This window comes from Synchiropus splendidus, chromosome 11 (assembly GCF_027744825.2).
Source record: "Synchiropus splendidus isolate RoL2022-P1 chromosome 11, RoL_Sspl_1.0, whole genome shotgun sequence".
NCBI classification, from domain to species: domain Eukaryota; kingdom Metazoa; phylum Chordata; class Actinopteri; order Syngnathiformes; family Callionymidae; genus Synchiropus; species Synchiropus splendidus.
The window spans coordinates 17,252,180-17,272,462 of record NC_071344.1 but is presented as its reverse complement, the minus strand read 5'-3'; the positions used below and the strand labels follow the sequence as shown (position 1 = coordinate 17,272,462).

At 47.4% G+C, this 20,283-nt stretch overlaps 1 protein-coding gene across 3 annotated transcripts in view; it reads right to left on the bottom strand.

Moving 5' to 3' along the window:
* The window catches only part of glra1 (glycine receptor, alpha 1), a 100,223-nt gene extending 80,160 nt beyond the window's left edge, over window positions 1–20,063 (bottom strand). For all 3 annotated transcript variants that reach the window (XM_053880111.1, XM_053880112.1, XM_053880113.1), the window contains exon 1: window positions 19,189–20,063. In XM_053880111.1, the coding sequence (XP_053736086.1) occupies window positions 19,189–19,259 (71 nt within the window). In that variant the 5' untranslated portion in view covers window positions 19,260–20,063. The remainder of the gene's footprint in view (window positions 1–19,188) is intronic.
* Window positions 20,064–20,283: the final 220 nt, after the last annotated feature.

Below are 20,283 nucleotides of genomic sequence, written 5' to 3'. Positions count from 1 at the left end.
GTTCCGATAAATACATTTAATTATTTAAACTTAAAACTTTAAAGCCATGTAATTTAAAAAGAACGGAAAATATCTACACAACGCAAAAGGTGATAATAAAAATAAATATTCCTCATTTTTATTAGGTAAAACACGAAAAAGAAATGTAAAGCACAAAATAAATGCAGTATTTAACATACTTTGCAATACATTTATTCCTTTAAAAATAGTAGTAAATCTTCACTTTTTTATAATTAAAAAAAAATTAATTTATCATAAAATAAAAAAAATGATCTAATCGTGTCTGAAAATGACATACTTTGCTTATATTTTCGAGACAATACAAAAACAGAAACATGATTAAAGTTCATATTGAAACTAATGATACAGAAAATTCAAAAAGTCCCTCAAACACTTGAATTTGCTGGTACTATGCCGGCGGTGGTTCGAGTCCCACACGCTTATATCCTGTTCAGACTTTGACTGAAACATGAGTGTTTCCACATCATGGAACCACGGTACGCTAACATGTCCTGTTCCCGACATTTGGGCCGGACACAATCCCAGTGAGCCGGGGCTCGGCTGACCCCTGACCCCTCATTGGCTCTGCATTAGCTGCCATTTGTTGTGCGCTCTCTGGTGCACTGCATTATTTCACGCTGCGCCGAGAGACAGAGCGCGGACAGCAGTGTGATCCGGGCTATTAATAGAGTGGCGTTCTGACCCATTTGAGGAGAGACTCACAATGAGCTTTGTTCAACAACGCGAGGACGCTGGAAATTACGTAAGAAATCTCGGCGGCCTGGTTCTGATCGGAGGGGAATTTTCTGGCCAGAACTTCTCGGCAGAGATTCCAGGGGAGAGTCACTCCGAGCGATCGATCAGGGGTCGCTCCTCCAGATCGTACGTGGGTTCTTCACCCATGAGACAAACATGTCGGTGTGCAATAGTGGTCACATGATTTTGTCCGTGACTGTCGGAGCTGGCTCGCTGACAGGGTGGTTTTCTGCTCCAAGCTAAGCTAAGCATGTTAGCAGAGGAGTGAGAGGCTTTTCGTTGGCTTCCCAGTTTTCAAGCTTCATTCTCATCCGGGGACTCTGTTTTCTTTACCTTGGAAATGCTAACCTCTTGACAGGATTTTTTAAAATTTTTATCATGTGATGGTGCCATGGAGACAGAATAAGTAATTATTTGGGATTGTAGTGGATTAAAAGCCGTACAGAGACAATTGAAGTTAGCTACTTAGCATTGTTGTGCTAATGGCTGAAGTCAAACATGTCGGGATAATAACTTTTTAAAAAATGAGACTTTGAATATCAACAAAACACACTGAAAAATACAAGATGGACACCTCACATAACTGCAGTTTGACTGGTTCTAGAACCTAAACTGCTTGTGGAGGAGGATGGAGGAGGACTGACGTGTCGCGGGACGTGGCCTGACTCCACCTTCACACCATGTGAACTACGATGAAGCGTTGCCAAGTCGTGGTTCACACCAGCCACTGAAGTAACTTCCCTGAAGTCGTGCTAAATAGGGTCAGGCTGTCTGCGGGGGGCGGGGCTAAAGTCAGTGTCGCGTCAACATCTACAGTGGAAGCAACAAAGGCTTGGACGCTGATGTCTCTGGGTCAGTCAGATCCTTCTCAGGCGCTCGGTGAGTCATTCAGGATTTTATACTTCCTGTTGCACCCCACGCTCCAATATCGTAGCGAGACAGTTGGGTCTTATACTCGCACTGCGACAGTGACATGTCAGTCGTGTTTGGTGTGAAGTTACTGTCAAAAGACAGAGACATAGTTCTCAGACGTGACCTCCTAAAGTCCCTCCCACACTTCTGGAACACACTAATAAAACATGTTGATGGAGCAGCAGAGGCAGGATCACCTGCTCCGACGCCGCTCGAGTCGCCAAGTCGTCACCCGACTGAGTATTATCCGCTGAAACTTTAACTCTTATCTTAATTGGAATTTTCTGGAGCGCATGCATCTTTCAGTTCGAGAGCGAAGCGGGACGCTGTGGACTGTGATTATGAGAAATTATTTATTTTGGCGCTGGAACATTTTCGCTCTGACAGTCTGGGCCGTCCCGTCTGACTCGCTCGTCTCGTATCAATAAAACAGACAGTTCATGGCGGTTGAATCCGGGACGCGCAGCCACTTAGAGGCCAGAGCTCAGCGGGTGTTTGTGTTAGGAGAGAAATATTCATACGCGATGGCGGAGTTGGGAGGCGGCTTCAAGCGTTTCCGAATAATGGAAAATGAGTCACATTTATTTTTTAGCTATTAGCAATGAAGCCTAGCACTTGACTTTCCGCCTCCCCAATTAGCTTGAATATAAAATGCTGTTTGTGAGATGAGCTAGAAAAGTTCTGACTGACTCTGTCCTTCCATCAGAGCTCGGACCATGTCTTAAAAAGGCCGTCCGTCAGGCTCAGCTCGCACCGCCTGAATGCTAAAAACACCGAGGATGACGAGAAATATGGCGAGGTGTGGTGAGCTGCATGAGAAGCAGCCCGATTACAGATTCAGTCCGAGTCGGCTGTGACTCCACGTCGGGTCGAGACTCTCCCAGGTGGAAACCAAACCATCAAAGTCTCCTTTCTTTCATAATTAGCCACACATTTAAGGCAGCGCAGACGTCAGCTTGAATCCATCAGCGCTTCCCAAGTTGCTCTCACACCGTAGCGGTGTTTAACTTGAGAATTGCTCAGGTGGCTGACGCGGTGACGGGTGACAGTGATGAACGGTCGCAGCAAACAAATCACAAATTATTTCTCACGGCGCCACTGATTTGACACCGTGTTATTTTGAGTGTCGGAGGAGCCGACGTGACGGATGAAGTTTGCCGAGTGTCGTCGAGGAGGACGCTGGTCACGAGAGGAGCGACATCCTCATCCTCCCCTCATCTGTCGCTTCATGTCAGCATCTGATCTGTGAGTCACAAGTTTGGTCACAGATGACTCTCTTCATTCACTTCCTCCCTGCCACTTCCCAGCTAGCCCGGGCGAGAGGCAGGGGACACACTGAACAGCAGCTCAGTCCGACCGAACCTACTCAGACAGACGGCAATATGTTACCAATCAACCTCTGCATGTTTTCGGTCTGTGGGAGGAAACCAGAGAAACACTGAGCGTTCAGTCAAACACGGGAAGAGTCTCAAACCCTCAACCTTCAGCTGGTGAGTCTGTGGCAGGCATGACTTGCTCTGACTTCATGGCCGTGACCAACATCGGCTGAAGTGATCAAAGGAAAAACCATGGTAAACTGGAGATATTTCACCTCAAATTTGGGTTGAAAACCGGCGTGACATTCACGAACCGTTAACTGTCAACAACACCGTCACAAACATCTGTCACACTCACTTCACACCTCGCTCCTCTCTGGGGTCCTTTACACTCGGGTTAATCTGTCCTCCGTGTCCTCAGCACCAAAGTTCACCAGCTCTGACTCTCCTGGAGTTGAATTAGAACGTCACGTATCAGCTAGAAGAGCAAGTCTCCATCCTGTGATGTGCACCAGGACCTTCCCGAGGTTAGAGGTCTCTTTAAGGAGCCACCACACAACAAGCTTTGCTTCAGGTGCAGGGTTCCTTCATGACCACTGCAGAGGGTCCCAGGACAGTCCAACAAACTGTGGAAGTGTTCTGACATACTTCTGCATTAGCTTAGCTTAGCCACCCTTTACACAGCTCACCTCCCCTTTGGTCCAATTGTATCTGGTTCTGACCACTGCAGACGGCAGAACCAAAGTGTCAGGGCTACAGGCTGTTGTGTGTTGAAGGAAGCCAGTCTCAGCATCAGTGTGCCTCAGAATCCCGTGTTAAATGTGACCCCGGCTTTCTCCCAGCGGAAGCATGTATTTTTTAATGACGGCAGAGGAGCAGCTATCAAGAGTATTTTGAGCCTCGGTGACTCAGTCTGCTGCCGATGATTCAGAAAACTGGAGTAGGAACAAGTTGTGGTCAGAGTAAACGCGGCGGTGGCGCGGCCTCGCTGGGGGCCAGTCCAGAACAAGATGCCTCATGTTAGCTGCCATGACCTTTTCTGATTTGGCAGAGCTCATTTTTTCTTTAAATGCCAGTGTCAAAAAACCTACAGGCCTTTCAAGAGTCAGGTCAGACGTCTGAGGTTTTACAATCCCGTGCAGTAGCACGCTGACACATTTAATGTACCTGCATGTACATTTCTGGGGCAACCGTTGATCATTATTTGAATTTCGGGGGGGGGGACCTTTGAACCTTTGACCCCGCCCTCCGGCGTCCTCAACGGTCACGTTGGCCGAATAAGACTAACAATCTGTCAGACAGTGCAAGGACGTAACTTGCAGAGCTTGACTCTGAGTTTTCTGTGCAGGATCCTATTGTGAGCTACTGTATGGTCTCCTGTAGCTTTTGCCCAGTCTAGCTTGGCCTTGTTTCAGACCATAACCCAGCATTTACCTCTGCCCCGGAAACCTTCTCTGCCCTTTCTATATACCCGGAGGTTCCTGAGAGCATCAGCTGGGTCTGACCCGGGCCTCCTCCCAGCTACATACTGAGACAGCTTGACAAATCCTCAAGAGTCATCACTTGGAGGAGGTTTTGCTCCGAGCCTCCCCTGGTGAACTGAGTCCCTCTATAACTTGCTAGTTGGTTGCATGAGGACAGGTTCCCTACACAGACCCAACTGTCCAGTTCCATCCTACCCTCACTCCTGAACAAGACCTCAAGATGCAGCACCACCTCGGGAAGGACCTCCAACCAGGGGGGCATTCTTGAGATGATGCGGTGCATCTGCTGAACTTTCCTGGTTGCTCCGATTTCCTCCGACTGCGCCAAAACAAACGGCTCTTTGCCCGCACAAGTAAAATATCGAAACATGTTTCCGTGTAAACTAGCTATTAAAATAGCTACGTCAGGCGTCTGCTTAATTCTATTCATTAAACCCATCTTGAGTGTGGTTATGCTCACTTAAGAAATGATGAACACATCACTGCGACCATGGAGATGAAACGAAAGCCATTTTCATAATTGATAACCCTGGTGAGATAAACGTCTAATGAAACATTTCACGCCAACTAAGGTTGATAAAAATGCTTCTGGGTGTCACTGCCGAGTTGGTGGGCGGCGCGGGAAGTTGAGTTAATAGATGATAACAATCTGGAGTTGTCAATATTGGCGCCCCCCACCCCCCTTCCCCCCGGGGGGGTTTGGTTTGAGAACAAAAGCAGCCATGATGGGTGGATAATGGACTCAACGGTGGTGCGTTCAGAAACTGCTGAGCTCAAACGTTCCGTCGATCCCGATCAATACCTCGACATCACACTTTTAGGAAGCGCCACGCTTTATCCAATTGTGCTTCCTGGCGGAGGGAATTAGCCACATCAGAGATGATTTTGCTGCCAATAATTCCCGCCACTGTACGTGTCAAATCTCGCTCTAATCCTCTTTGCATCGATGACAAGCCGGAGTGTGATAGGATCGAGTCCACGGCTATTGTTTACCCACAGTGCCGCCCAGACAACAAGCGGAAGTGTTCCATGAAATGCCTTTGAAATTAGCATTGAACAGTGGATGACAGATTAGTCACAGATTGGGATTAGAACAACATGTGCACCATGCAAAGATAATTCTCCCGTCATTTACTGCACAGGGCTGAATCGGAGCGACGCAGTGGGATCCAAGTCCCAGAAGAAACATTTGGATGAAGTTGCCACGTCGGCTGGCAGCAAAACAGCTCAATTCCCGATGGAACTTTCCAGAGCAACAGCAAGCCAAGCGGCCGACTCAAGGTCCTCATGAACCTAGGTGGTCCTGACCACGTCACACATACACCTCACGTCTACAGGACCGTCTCCTTTGAGGTGAGACACACCTGCATGAGCTATTTATTTAGTTGTTAGTTGCCGATTTTTTTTATCTCCATGTGGATTTCTGCTCTTGGATTTCCACATCCTTCACCTTCCGCTTCTTTATACAACTTTGCTACAGGTTGAGTATTTCAGCTTTTGTTTATTCTTTGATTTATAAATTTTATTTTGACACTGAACACTAATTTTGATGTTTGTGAAGTTAATGAATAAAAATGGTCACCAAAGAACGAAACAATCTATTACAAAAGGCAATGATAAAATAAATAAATAAATAAAAATAATAACAAATAAAGGGAAAAACCCTAAATAATTTAATAGAAATTAAGACATACGCAAAGTGAATGAAAAAAATCCAGTTATGATATAATCATGATAAACACAAATATACAAAACGCATAAATAAAAAATAAAAACAATAAGCGTCTAATGCCAGTAGAGGAAGAAATAAATAAATAAACACAACAACATGAACAGGAGACACTGAGATACAGGAGCACACACAGATGCAGCAGCTCAACAACAAGCCTGACAGTTGCAGCTCCAATCTGAGGAAAATGAGGAAGGGATGTGATTTGGGCTCTCTTTCTTTCACGTCCCAAGCATTTCTGAATTCCAAAGAAGGCAGCTGTGCTAATGGCGCTGGACGAGTTAGTTACGTAAAAGACATGTAAATAAGCGACTCCCCCGTTCAAGTGACACTGATCTGCACCGACTTCTCCGTCTTGTTTTGGGATGACTCAGATATTGCGCGACGCTTCAGTGAACCTCGCGGAGCGGTCAACCTGGAACAATCGGGGAGCGCGGCCAATACTCTTATCTAACTCCTGGATGGAAAGCTAATTACAGTCTCTTCTTGGAGGTGGGTTATCCGTTATGACGCAACCGCGCCATGATTCCTAGAAGAAGTGAATCATCCAGTGAAACTGGACCAGAGGAAACGGAACACTGCGGTCCGAGATCTTCTTCCAGCCGGGTTCCCTCCAGAGAATCCAGTTTTTATCCAGAGTCAAAGTTTTGAAAGAGTCGGACCCTCGAAGAAAAGACATGGCTCTGCCTCGCAAAATATCAAAGTTTGCGGGGCGCGTGGTATCTGTCAGCGCGCGGAGTAGCCCGCTGCTTTCCCAAGTGTTACTAAACGCCAGGATGAGATCAATTAGGGACTGGGGTCTTCAGAGGCTCTGGGAGCATAATGAGGAACACTTAGCGCTAATGACTGGAGCCTCGCATTACCGCCCGCACCTTCTCGGCTCGGCATATTAGGCGCTGGCAGCGGTCGACTCAGCTGTTTTTCTGTTCTCTGCCGCCTTAGCTACGGCCACAGGTCTCAACAGTCGACATTGATCTCAGATAATGAAAGCAAATCTGGACCTTGATCACGGAAACGCAACGGGATCAAAGGGTGGAAATTGTTCGGATCAGTGAGACACTGTGATCCGCCATCACATGGCTTTTGAAGCTCTGGTAGTGGACCTTCAGGGACAGGGAGTCAACTCAGCCGGACTTCTGAGCGGGAAAGACACGGACTCAGGCCCAAACATGGACAGTGTGAACCAACAGCTTGCTGGAAGCTCAGCAGAAAACAGGAAGGGTAGCTGGGACATGGTGGTCACATCAACGCTGCTAAACCTAAAGAAAAATACTTACAATGATACTCCAATGCCAATATAAAAAACTGCTGCCTGTCCTCCATGTTCCCTGCCCAAAAAATATCGTCACTTCATGACCCCAACTGAAGGGGCCACACACATTAGGGTTTTCAAAATCTTAAGTATTTTATTTGTTAGAGACCCAACACAATAAAAAAAGTCGGCATTGATGGTTATTTGTGCAGTTTCCCATCGCACACATGACGATTCTGCCTCACCACAGATCAGGAATCACGTCCTACTAGAGATCTAAATCTTGCGAGATGAGAAATCGAGGTGGAGACATCACAACAAGTGGACCGGTGTTATCGCTACACTGTGTGTGTCTACTTCCTGGATTTCCTACAGCGTTGTATCATAAAACCAGCCTTAACAGTGTCAGTAACACTCAAATCTAATATCTGCGGCAAACCCAAATCCAGCAAGAACGCCTTTCTTGACCCAACGAGATGCTAATACTGCTAGCACGCTAGTTTATACAGAGCTGCTCGACATCGCTCCTCTGAGGTTGTAGCCCCCCATTTCTTAATCTCTCTTTTTTCTAAGGATGCCAGCTCTCAGTCACTGAAAGAATTTGGCCCCAAAGTTGCACTGGCAGAACATTTTCTTGCACCTTGGTACTGCAGAGTTAGTCTTTTAAGTACTTAAAAAGATGAACAAAACATGAATTTGGTTGCTAACTTGTTGCTATCTGAGTCTTACTGGAAGATACCGTCACTGCTTGGGATCATAAAGTATATTCAGAAACTTCCTCTGCAGCCGTATCTACACTGAAGCCTCTGCATCACTCGCGGATTCGCCACCGTTCGATCAATACTGCGCTATCATACATCACCGTTTGGAAATGAACCTGCCCAGAAGTTAATTATTGCCGAAATGTTTGCAACTGGAGCAGTCAATTGTTTTTCATTTGAGGCTCGTGAGAGATTGATCACGGAGAAGAAATAAATGCAAGTCATGATTTCCTTCGACTGGAGTGATAGATACAGTCGGGGACAGCAGAGCCCGGGGCCGCTTCATAAACAACCCTCTAATCCGTAAGAACCTGTTGTGGACGCGGCAAGGCTTCTGAAAGGAAAACAGTGTGAGCCTCTTCTCTTCTTTGACGTGTCCTCGGGCGATCGAGTCCCTGCTGTACACGTCGCTGTGAGATATTAATGTGCCGCTTAAGAACAAAAAGATCGTAAGAAGAACTCAGAGGTTTACACGCTGGACGACGACGTCTACGTTGCTGTCGCGATTAATTACAACAGGCTGCTGAGAGAAGAAGACAAGCTAGTCCAAGACTAGCGTTAGCTGTCAGCCGCAGTGACAAGACGTGTCGCCGAGCTCGCGGGAGCGGGAAATGCTGGGCGTCTCCGGCCTTTGAAGCCACTAACTAGCGGATTAGCTGACACAAATACAGGAGACGGAGTTAGGCGAGTCAGAGATGAAGCGACTGCGGTTGTCAGTCGATCAGACATGAGTCTTTCAGAGGGGCACTTGGAGAAGCTTGGAGGACGGATGGTTTGGACAGAGAGGAGAGACTGTGTTGGACCAGGAAGGCTACGACTAGGAGGATGAGGAGGGTGGAAGGAGGCTGACTTGTTGTGGCATTAAATAGACATGAACTTAGACTTATGCAAGACATTAGCAGCTATGGGCCTGTAACAGAGATGCTCACAAGTCATCTTTTGAGAGTCTAAGTCTCAAGTCACTGGTACGTGCGACACACGTTCAAGACCCATATCAATGGAAATCAAGTTTACTCTGTGACCAGTAGGTGGTGGCGAAGAGCGTTTCATACCATCCCTGTTGTTGGAAGGAAGCCTCTGAGGTTCCTACCAACTTGAATAACTCTGTGCTAACTGCTTAAAAGGAAGTGGAAATTACTAGTTTTCTTCAAGAAGTCCGATTCTTGGTTCATCATGTCACGACTTCTCCTCTCACATGTGACCTACATCTGTCATTTCTATTTTACTCTCCTGTTGCAGGTGAGCATGAAAGTCTGGGTGAATGAACCTCAAACTTCCTTCGATAGGTGAGATGAACCAGTGAATTGTCTGTTTGTGCTCATAATAACTTGAAAGGTTTTGGAGGGATTCGATTGAAATTTTCAGGATACAACAGAATAAGGAAGAAATCTTTGAATATATGGAGTGATCCTGATCGCTGTTTGGATCCAGCAATTTTTTGAAGGACACTTTGTCATTGGGTGACAGTGAAGGTTTCGCTCTCTGGCCCAATAAAGCGCACATTGAGTCCACCTCCGACAACGAAGTGGAGTGACCGACGTCTCTGAGTATTGGGACAACACTTCATGATGTCATGCGTAACAACGTGTCATTGGCTGCCGTGCTGTGTTTTGTTTCCTGCATATCCAATGTTGGAGACGTTTTGGAAACGCCAGCTCCAACGTGTGTGCAACCTCTTGCATCAGCGCTGATCATCTCACTTGGTTTGGTGAAACAACAGAGAAGAAATGGGCGGAGCCAAAGCCAGCTTCGCCACTATGTTGCGGTGATAGATCTGTTAGAGGTATGAGGATGCTAACGTTAGCCTGGATGCTAGCCCACTGTTGTTTGTTAAGAAGAAATAAAAACGCACTGTTGTACATACATGTTGTATTGTTCATGTTGTCAGACACGGTAGAACACTTGGGTCACGTGTGATACCAGAGAAAGTCAACAAACGGAGGAGTAGTCCTCCTGACTAAAATGTCCCTGTTGTCCTATCCAACATTGTTTTGAAATAAAGTACTTTGGTATCCTGGAAATCTATCCACACTTCATATTCCCACTTGGTTTCAAGTCAGCTCCTCGGTTTGAAGGGTTCATTTCAAGTGGTGAACGTCGAGTGCCCTCGCTGTTAGGAGCATTGGGACACACTATACTTACGCGTGAAGGTGCAAAACCCAGTGTTAGGGTGAGAAATGGGACACAGCCTTATACTTTGGTTCTGATGTGCATCACGGTACTGGAGAGACATGTGAAAGCACCAGGGGTTCAGTGTTCCTTGCGAACACGTGAAGTCTCAAGAGTGAGTTTGATATTTATCTCAACACACAACATGAGAAGAGCAGCGCCGCCGCTCCCGGGAGGACGACAACACCAGACGAAAATAGAGCAAAAGTACATCTTTGACTCAGGATGCGTGACCTTCACTGAATCCCCTGGAGAACACAAACTTCATTCTCTGTTCTGGGTCAGACGCACAATCGGGCTCCGACGTGAGCGTAAACACGGATGACAGCCAGACCTGACTCACAACACTTACTAATAAATGTCACAACCAGACATGCGATCTGAAATATCGTTTAAAGGAGCGTGGCATTTTCTCGTAGTCGTTTTTGGAAAGTTTTTCTCCCGTCGATTTGCCGTCTAACCTTTGCATCCATGACAGGAGACAGAGGTTTGCTCTCTTAATTAGCAGAGAAAGAGTCCTGGTAGAAATGGAACTCTCGAGGTCACAGTGTGGACCATCACGTCACTTCAAATAGTTCTGGAAAACTGCACCTGAAAGTGATACGTCCCTTGAGCTGCTTCATTTTTCTTTAGTGAGAGAGCCGTCACCCTGTTTTCTGTCAAACGTCGGGTTACAGCTCTGCCCCCTGCAGGTCAAAGGCTACACCAACTACGCTCAATCATTTTTCCTCCACTTGCTCCCTCCATGAGCAGCGGAGGGCTGGAGCCTTTCCCAGCTCCGGGGGTGGGAGGCAGGGGACACCCTGGACAGGTCTGCAGTTCATCATCAGTTAACCTCTGCCTGTCTTTGGGCGGGAGTTGCAGCTGGATTCGACCCCATGACCTTCTTATTCTCAGGCTATCAACCATGTTTTGAAAACCAGAGGCAGAAAGCTTGACAGCACCAGACTCAGGGTGGTTAGTCACCACCTTAACTAGCCAGAGCAACTCAAACTTAGTAACCCCGGAAGAGGAGAACAAGAAGTGTGTGTGTGTTTGTGCATCACACAGTGAGTACAACGTAGTGTGGTTACGAATAGTAGATGATTCAAAAGGAACGCCTTTTCAGCAAGGGTCCACTCTATGACTCACTATGAGTGGAAGGCAGTCGCTCAGGTCAATGACCAGGTTTAACACTTCACCAACATCTGTAAAATAAACATGCCTTTTAGCAAGCAACTACATAAACATTTGCCAACTAAACTCTTATTTTGAGACTCAGGAAGTCTGTCTCTATGCAGCATGATGCTAGCACCTGACTTTAGTGAATAAACTATACAAATAAAAAAATGACACAAATGCATGTGTTCCATCGGGAGGGTGTCCCAGGACAGATCCAGAATGAATAATGTCTCCCGCAGAGGGAGGTCTGGGCCTCTTCTGCTGCCCCCACGACCCCATCCTGGATGAATGAATGCTGCAGGTCGCTCTGACCGTGACAAGCCCGGAAAATGTCCCTGGTATTGAATCCTTGTGCAGGGCATAAAAGGCAGCGTGTGAGTGCCGTCATGCGACAACAGAAGTCTTTGGTGGCTCTATCGATGTTTGCAGCTTGTCGATCGTCACACTTCCACGCTTGGTGTGGCAAGAAAAGGTCATAAGAAAGCGCATCGAGCAGAAAACGGCAGCTTTAATCACCTTCCAGGTCGATTCCCAGACCAGCCTCTGTAAACTCACGCCGCCTTGTTTTGTTGCCAAACGGAGGATAAAAGTGCTGCTTTATCGCCGTGTGCGCCTCCATTCCAATCCGCACACATTCTGCTCTGGAGAAGATGAATAGTTTGCACTGCCACTGCCGCTGCATGTTCATGCGGAGGGTAATGATCGGTGCATCCATGTGGAAACCGGAGCTGCGATCAATCTCAGTTATCACAGGGAGGCGGACGCCAAACTAGTCAACTTCCCGATCTGAGTGGTGAAGACACGGCGTGGAGACGTTTGAGATCGCTCAGTCAAACGGCAATAAGAACATCTTAACTGCAAATGACTGCGAGAGCAGCGCTCTGATCCCCTGAGAGGGAAAACACTGCCAATCCAAACATCCTGGCATGTCGCGGAGGGCAGCGTCCCGGGGGCTTCCTGCGATAACCTAAAAAAAAAAAAAAATCTGCTGTTCCGACAACAGCGCTTCCTCCCGCCGGCCGCAGCAGCAGTAAGGCGAGGATGTCGATGGCGGTTCAAAGGCCTGTCAGTCATTCCGACCGACTGATCGGTATTCCCTGATGGTCATGGCGTCCTGCGCTGGCATTCACGAATCGCAGCGCCGACCTCTTTGATTAATGATCGCTATCAGGGTCGTCAGCGAGAGCGGACGTGAGGCTGTCGGCGGAGGATCGTTTAGCGCTCGCCGTCTCAACGGAGGTTGTCGGAGCGAAGCAGCCGAATCAGGTGAAACTGAGGCTCATCTAAAGTCTATTTCAGCAGGGTGGAGTGGTGGGCAGCGCGGTGGCCTCACAGCTAGAACCTTGCCCTTTGAAGTATGGTGTATAAGCACATGTTCCCTGGCAACACAGGTTCACCCGTGACCCTGCACCTGTTCAGTGATGGAGCTGCCCAAGGTGTCCCCTGCCTCTCACCCCGTGTAGCTGGGATGGAATCCAGTTCTAGCTTTCAGTCCTTCTGGGTTACGTTTGTCGGCTGAAATGTGGCGTTCAAGGACCCCATTTTTGCTCAGGCTTTCCTCAGAGTACAAACTCTGTGTCTATCATTTGCACTTCCAGCCAGCTGAAGAATGAGGGGGGTGGCCGGGGCAGGACGTGCGAGCGTTAGAGGTGTATTCGTCAGGGCTGTCCTCGCTCATTGACAGCCTGATCAATGTTTAGTAATAGAGCTGAATCAAGAATGAGGTGTGTGTGTGGGGGGCGGGGGGATCAATTAGGAGGGGTGCTGCAGAGGCTGAGGAGCTGAGACGGCAGAATCCCCTCCCTGCTTCATTAGCTTAACAGCGTGCGCTGAATACAAACCTGGCCGACCCGCGCACCGACCCCCCGACATACGAACTGTTCAAGTCCCAACAATAAAACTGTCATCCACTGGCTTCACACACCTCCATGGGTGGATGGAGTGTGGACAAGCCGCACAACTACGATACACTGAAACGGTTCCATTGTTGTTGTGCTACATGATATCACAAGTCTTTTCATTATGACCACCTCAGAAACCGCTCAGTTCAGGTGTCAAACTCATACAAGGGCTTCTGTTCTCCAGGGAGCAGAGCGTTTACTGTGAGTCTCTCCTAGATGACAGCGCTTCTGTCTCCAGTTGTGGTTTGGGTCACTCTGAAGCTGGCGAGAGGATTGCAACTAAAACCTGATCAGGTCTTGTTCTTGTTCGATTCACAACATACTCACTAACTTTCCGCACCAGACTCGCTTCCCTCCAGGGAAGTCCTCGCAGCATAGCGCTCGCTTCCACACCTGGTTTCACGTCGGCTCCTCGCGCACTGAATGGTTGATGATGCCTTCGCTGCACCAGCGTGGCCTTGATCCAGACAGGCTCTTCATTCATGGCCGCTTCAATGACACGTTCTGCAGACTAACCTTCACGCGTTTGCATCATCGCTTAAAATGTAACGTGATCACTTCCGAACTTGAGTGAGAGCAGAGACTCTCGATGAGTTTGTGGGAGTTGGACTCCTTGTCCAGCTGAGGTTTTTACTGTCGGCGGATGCTAGCTCTGCAAATGTAACTGCTGGGGTCGCGGAGGTTTCACGAGACGGTGTTCTTATTTTCAGAGCTCAGTAGGGGGCGCTCTTGATTTGAATGGTTACATTCACTTGCCAGTGAAAGGTTACACAGCTGAGAGTGAATTTTTTTAAATCTACAGTGCAGCTACAACTATTTATTCCTAGTCGTCCAGGGTTGCCAGCCAAGGACAGCGACACCTTCACCAGGTCAACCATTATAGCATGAGGCCTAAGCTAATGAGTCGTGCTGAACATTCTGATGGTTTGTAGTGACCTGCTAACACTGTATAAACGTGAAAGAACATATTTTTGGGGGAATATTTTCATTGAGAACATTGAGAAGTTGAAGGGAGCCATATCTCACACACTACTGAGCTAATGGCTACACGCAAGAATCATCGTTTATTGTTTATCGCTCACTCATTCTTCATAACAGATGGTTAAAAACATGAGTGAGGAGCTCAAACAGCGCGACACTGTAGCTGGGTCCCAGCACTTTGGCATGATCAAAGTACCAAATTCACGCCAGATAGTGTCGAGTGCACTCCTCAATTAACCCCGATCTTCTGGTTAAAACCGACAGAGAACAAACAAAAGGCAGCCAACTCCGAGTTGCTCAGCTTCAAGGTCAAACCGCAGCCCAACTGTGCTGCTCATTTCAGGTCCAAATGTCACGTCGACTGTGAGAAAAGGAAGCAACGCGGTGTCGCGTGTGACACGTCGTCTCCTGTCAAACACAAGCGTGAGCTCAAAAGCAACATCGTCTCACACGTGTCAAACACCCCAAAATGTAGCCCATCATCTGGAGCAGCGCTGCCCTCCAGCTGCGCTTCCACATGCCCCGCCCCCCCCCCACGTGGACGGGGTTGCTGGAGGGGGTCAGCGCAGCGTGAGATGGCTCTGATGAATAGGCAACTTTGGAGGCAGCGGGGATGAGTTAATATCACCGGCGGGAGGGAAAGAAACCAACGTCGACCTCAAAGTCCACATCAGCAGGAAACACACTACAAATAAACAGAATCCTGGCGGCTATCGCTGCTAGCCAACGCTCATGACATCCAAATATAGCTGAGTAAATATGTACGTACACGACAGTGTGTGTGGGGGGATGTGTGCATGCGTATTTCATTATTGCTGCAAGACAACTAAGATTCTTAAAATTTGCAAAAAGACGAATCTCGGTAGAAGAAATGATGCCTTAGAGGCGAGATATTTACATTTATTTGATGGTAGGGACTTGAAAAAATGTATTATTTATGTTTATTACAGACTATAAACAAGTTCATATCAATGAGCTACTTGCTCGGATAAATAATTCTATTGTGCCAGTCATTTAAAAACTCTAATCGAACTCGAGGCCCTGGGGTCTTGTGCGACCTCATTTCACGTGTTCCACAAGAGAGAAAGGCTGCATCTTGGAATCTTGGCCCCTCGTGTGAATCAGTCTCAGGCACACGAATACATGTTGCTCTGAACTGACACTGTACTTTTATAAGTAGCACCTTCACTTTTTGCTTTCTATCTTACTCATTTTATCGTTTTATACATGGTTGCATCCAACATCGCAAAAAAGAAATAATTTTTCTGATTAAGATTTATAGCTGAAGCTTTTTCAACAAAGCATTGCAGTGCAAAAATAATATAATATATGAAAGCAAACTCTACTCATCAACAATACACTATCAAAAAACATATATTACCATTGTCAATTAATTTCACGATATTCACTTTGATGTAATTTATTTTCCTGAACTATATTTAAGCAAGATATTTTTACACCAATTATATTTCTAAAACAAAAAGCTATATGGTAATAACTGAACAATTACCTTGTACTTCATCGGTTTCATGATGTTAGCAGTACGAACAAGATATCTACATCTATGTTTACATTTTTGTTTATTTCATTGGCCAAAAAGAAATACGATATAAAATAATAACATGATATAATAGTTGTTAAAAAAGAGAATTAAATTGTAAGAACGATTCAGTCATGGTGGCAACATTAAATAAAGGTAACAGTAAAACCATGTCTTTAAAACTCAAAAGAAAAAAAAGATCGCTCAATAAAACCAAATGAAATAGGATTAAAGCAGACTCTACAATGCTGGGAACACATCAATATGAGTCAATATTTTAGGATAATATTTTTGTCTTTTATATAAACGTGACTGTCTGTCTAATTCTTGCGTTGTCTGTCACTTTCACACCTCCCACTTCCTTTTCCCAGTCCATCTGAACCCTGATCCTCCCAGCAGCGACACTCATATGACTCTAAAGATGAGGCTGTCGCTCTTGCGCTCATCTTGACTGATATTTTTAATGGGGAACAAAGTACAGGAACAGGAGGAGTGGACCCTCTTGGCCACTACGGCCTGAGGTTGGAGGCTACAGTGAAGCACGGACCACTACGCCTTGATGTTGAGGGGCCTGCTGAACCTAAAATGAGGTCAAGAATGCCTTCGATCAATTCATGGATTACTTGTAATGAAATAGCAGAGCTCACAACAATTGATCGGGTTATTGAGCCGGGAGGACAAATGGAATGACTAATGAAAGCCGGGCAATATAACCCTGGCTCCTGGTGTCGACGGCCCCGACCGACAGCAAGTCTTAATCTGGACCAGATTAGACGTCAGTCTGAGACCAGGACAGTGCTTGAGCGGTGACTTGAACTGAACAGTGATGTCAGTGTTTTCACATGCTTCTACTGCTGCTGGTGGCAGCTGCTGAGGTCAGACCTGAATGTAACACAGCCGAGGGCCACATGCAGCCTCGCCGCTGCCCTGCCTGCCAGAGAGAACATGCCGTGGAAGGGTTTTCCTCAGAAATAGTGCTGCCGATGCAATACGCCCGACATGGGGACGGTGTTTCTTTCCATGTTTCGTTGAAATGAAACCTTCAAGCTGATGAAAATGCTTCTCTCAGAATAGTTCAGTCGCTGATGGTGCCATCTACCACAGGCTTCCAGGGCCACACAGCCGTGAAGATAACCACACCAATGTGCTCAGGCCAGAGCGAACGAGCCTTGACCTATTTCTTCATGTTGAGCACAGAAAGAACCCATTTGGGCCATTTGAATGACAGGCCCCAGAGAGAGTCTGTCTGTGAGGACAGTTCAGATGTTTACCAGCGTCTTGTCATGCTCTCCTCTGACATCCTGCAGCTCAGGGAGCAGTTTTTCAGTGTTTAAACACAGTGCCAACAAAAATACAAATGTTCACATCGTCTTTATTGAGTGCTTCCCTTGCATCCTTCATCACCGTCCGGTATGCTGCCGCAGCTGCCGAAACCCCCGTTTCAACACCACCCTTCAGGACCAACATCGCAACCACTTTCAACTGTTAGCTGCTTCTATTTCCCTCTAACCAACATGATGCCGTTCACAGAATCTAGTAAAGCTAGCGGACCGCACTACATCTCCTCCAGGTTTGGACATCAACCAATGTCTTCAAGTGTCAAGTTTGTGTGGAGCACTCATGTCAAACTCAAGCCAAACTGAGGGGTTACACAGGGAGCAAAATGCTTTTCGTATTCCATTGAAACACCTATGTGTCAACATGCAACGCTGAAGGCTGCCTTCGGCGTCAGTATAGGACGCAAAAGTCCACTTTCCCAATACATTACGCCATGGGAGTGAGGATGTGTTGTCTGTGGAGCACTTGTGTAAAAGCCCCCCCAGTCAGTTTCTGTACCCCACAAGAGCTTTAAACAGGCATAAATTCCAAGCTAATTCAAAGTGCTCGAAAAACTGGATCACCATCTAAACATGCCGCTATCATGACCTACAAAGCTTCGCATTCCACAGGCTAGCAAGTGGAGATTAGAAACATCAGGAATATTCCTAAAATAAGCTAAGAGGGCATTTTGGAGCGGCAGCGAATGTGGACAATAGAAAAATGTATCATAACACTGATAGAAGAATTTGCTGTAGCTACTTTTTCCTGACAAAGAATGCCATTTACAGACTGTCCAATGAATATCAGAAATTTTGCTTGACTCACGGTACCACAGTAGTAGTGTAGTGTAGCATTCTCATACACCCAGGGGCCTGAGACCCGTAGTTCTGGAGCAACGGTTTCAATGCAGTGTCATCAAAATTGAATTCAAAGTTCACGGAAATGCAGCTACCACAAGTCCATCTTCACATCCGGCATCACCGCCTGGCACTCCGCTGCAGCACATCAAACACCTGTGTCCCTGGCTTCACGCCAGCGCCACCTACACAGGTCACTGTCAGGACTCAGGAATTCCCCGCTAACGTGGCGCTCACTAGCTGGATTAAGTGATGAACACATTAGCTCAAAGAGCCACAGAGGGTTGGTGGACGAAAATGTAAACCAGTCAATAGATCAATGAAGAAGAGATTTTTTTTTAAACATTACCTATATGGATCACTGAGGGAGTTCAGAACAATTGCTCTGTGAACTCAGATTTGAGCACTGCATTAGTGGCGTGATCTAATCTAATGCAATCCTTCATGCTTCATCACCACTTCCACACTGAATCTCCTCACCGTGACTCAACCACCACCAGCACTCAGTTGGCAAACATTGTCATGCGATAAAATGTGAGTTGTCTCACATTGTTTCATAGAACATATGTATTAATATCAGTCTGAACGGCAAGGCAGAGGGAGAGCAACTAGATCTTGCCATGCATTTGTAATCCCAGCTAGCCAGGGGTGTTAATCCTTGCTTTGTACACATATGTGGACTGATCATAGCAGTGTGTGTTTTTGATTTGTGGGAGGAAATCAGAGTGAGCAGGGTTGTATCTGAACTGTTGGTTTTGGTTGTTCAGGCTTATTGTATTTGTTTTTTATTTTAAATTGATATTCAATATCGGTGTGAACAGGATGTTGCTCATTAAATACAGTGACACCATCAATCTTTTTTTTTTTTTAAAGATTTGTTTCTCTGTATTGCTCGGAGCTTGGCATCACTTATGGCCACTAGTGGGCGCTGCCTCACCTGAGTCATTAATAATTGTTCCATAAAAAACCAACGGCGGTGGATTTCATTCACGGAATTCCACGCATATTTCCCAAGAAGATGCGAGTGAAGCCGGTGGAGACTGGCTTACCTGAAGAACACTACCGTTTCCCACAAATAGATCCCCAGCGCGTTTAGTCGGCACATTTTGGAGAGTCTCATGTTGCCAGTGTTGGAGGCAGGACTGAAGCTCTGAGGTCTGTTATTTTAAAGGAAACTTCGGAAGAGGAGAAGGAAGAGGAGGGCGGGGGAGGGGGGGTGTTGGTGGGTGACCTCCAAGGTGAGCTCGATTCAGATCCCCGAGTCGCCGCTTCCACACCGCGGGACGCTCATGACCTCCACCATGTGTCCGCTCTCCGAAAATACAAAATCCACTTGATGAGGAGGAGGAGGAGGATGAGGAAGATGGGGAGGGGGGGCAGCTTTAGGTAAAGAGGGGAGGGGGTCGAAGCCCACAGGCGGTTGTTAATTGGCACCCAATTAGTCTGCGCGAGTCAGGAGCGAGGGGACATGTTCCGTCCCTGGAGTAAGATCCAGCAGAGGTGAAGGAAGCAGGCAGCAGGTTGTCGCTCGCATCCCCGCGTCGCTGTGGATCCGTGCGTAACGGCGAGAGTCCCGTGGAGCGCAGCTCTCTTCCTCCTCTCCTGCTCTTCCTCGCGGCGTGTCCCAGGGGCCAGCAGTTGTAGGAGTAACCTCTGCAGCAGAGGCGCTCAGCTACTCCCATCGTCTGGTTCCGGCCAAGTTGGAGACGCACCGGCGGCCGGTGCTGATGCTGATGCTGCGCTCCGCATCCATCCCCGCGCTCAGGAATTAATCCAGGAGGAGCGTGTGTTAGCGCGTCTCGTCCCGAGTGCTGGAGCGTCCCTGTGCCGTGGCATCACACACACGCTCTCTCTCTCTCCGTCACACACACACACGCACACGCATGCACGGCCGGTGGAGTCGGCTCACGCGGGCTCTGACACACTGGATTCTTCTTGCTGCAGTCATTTAGCAAACTCCCCAAAACACACCTCGCAGCGGACGGGCCCCGCCCACGCGCGACTGCCATTGGCTCGGAGCTCGCAGCCGATTGGTGGAGGCGCGCGTCACTTTCTGGACACGAGCGGCCCAGCAGAGACCCCGAGGGAGGAGAAGACGAATAACAAGTTATTGTCAAGTGAGGATGAGTGAGGACGAGTCCAGA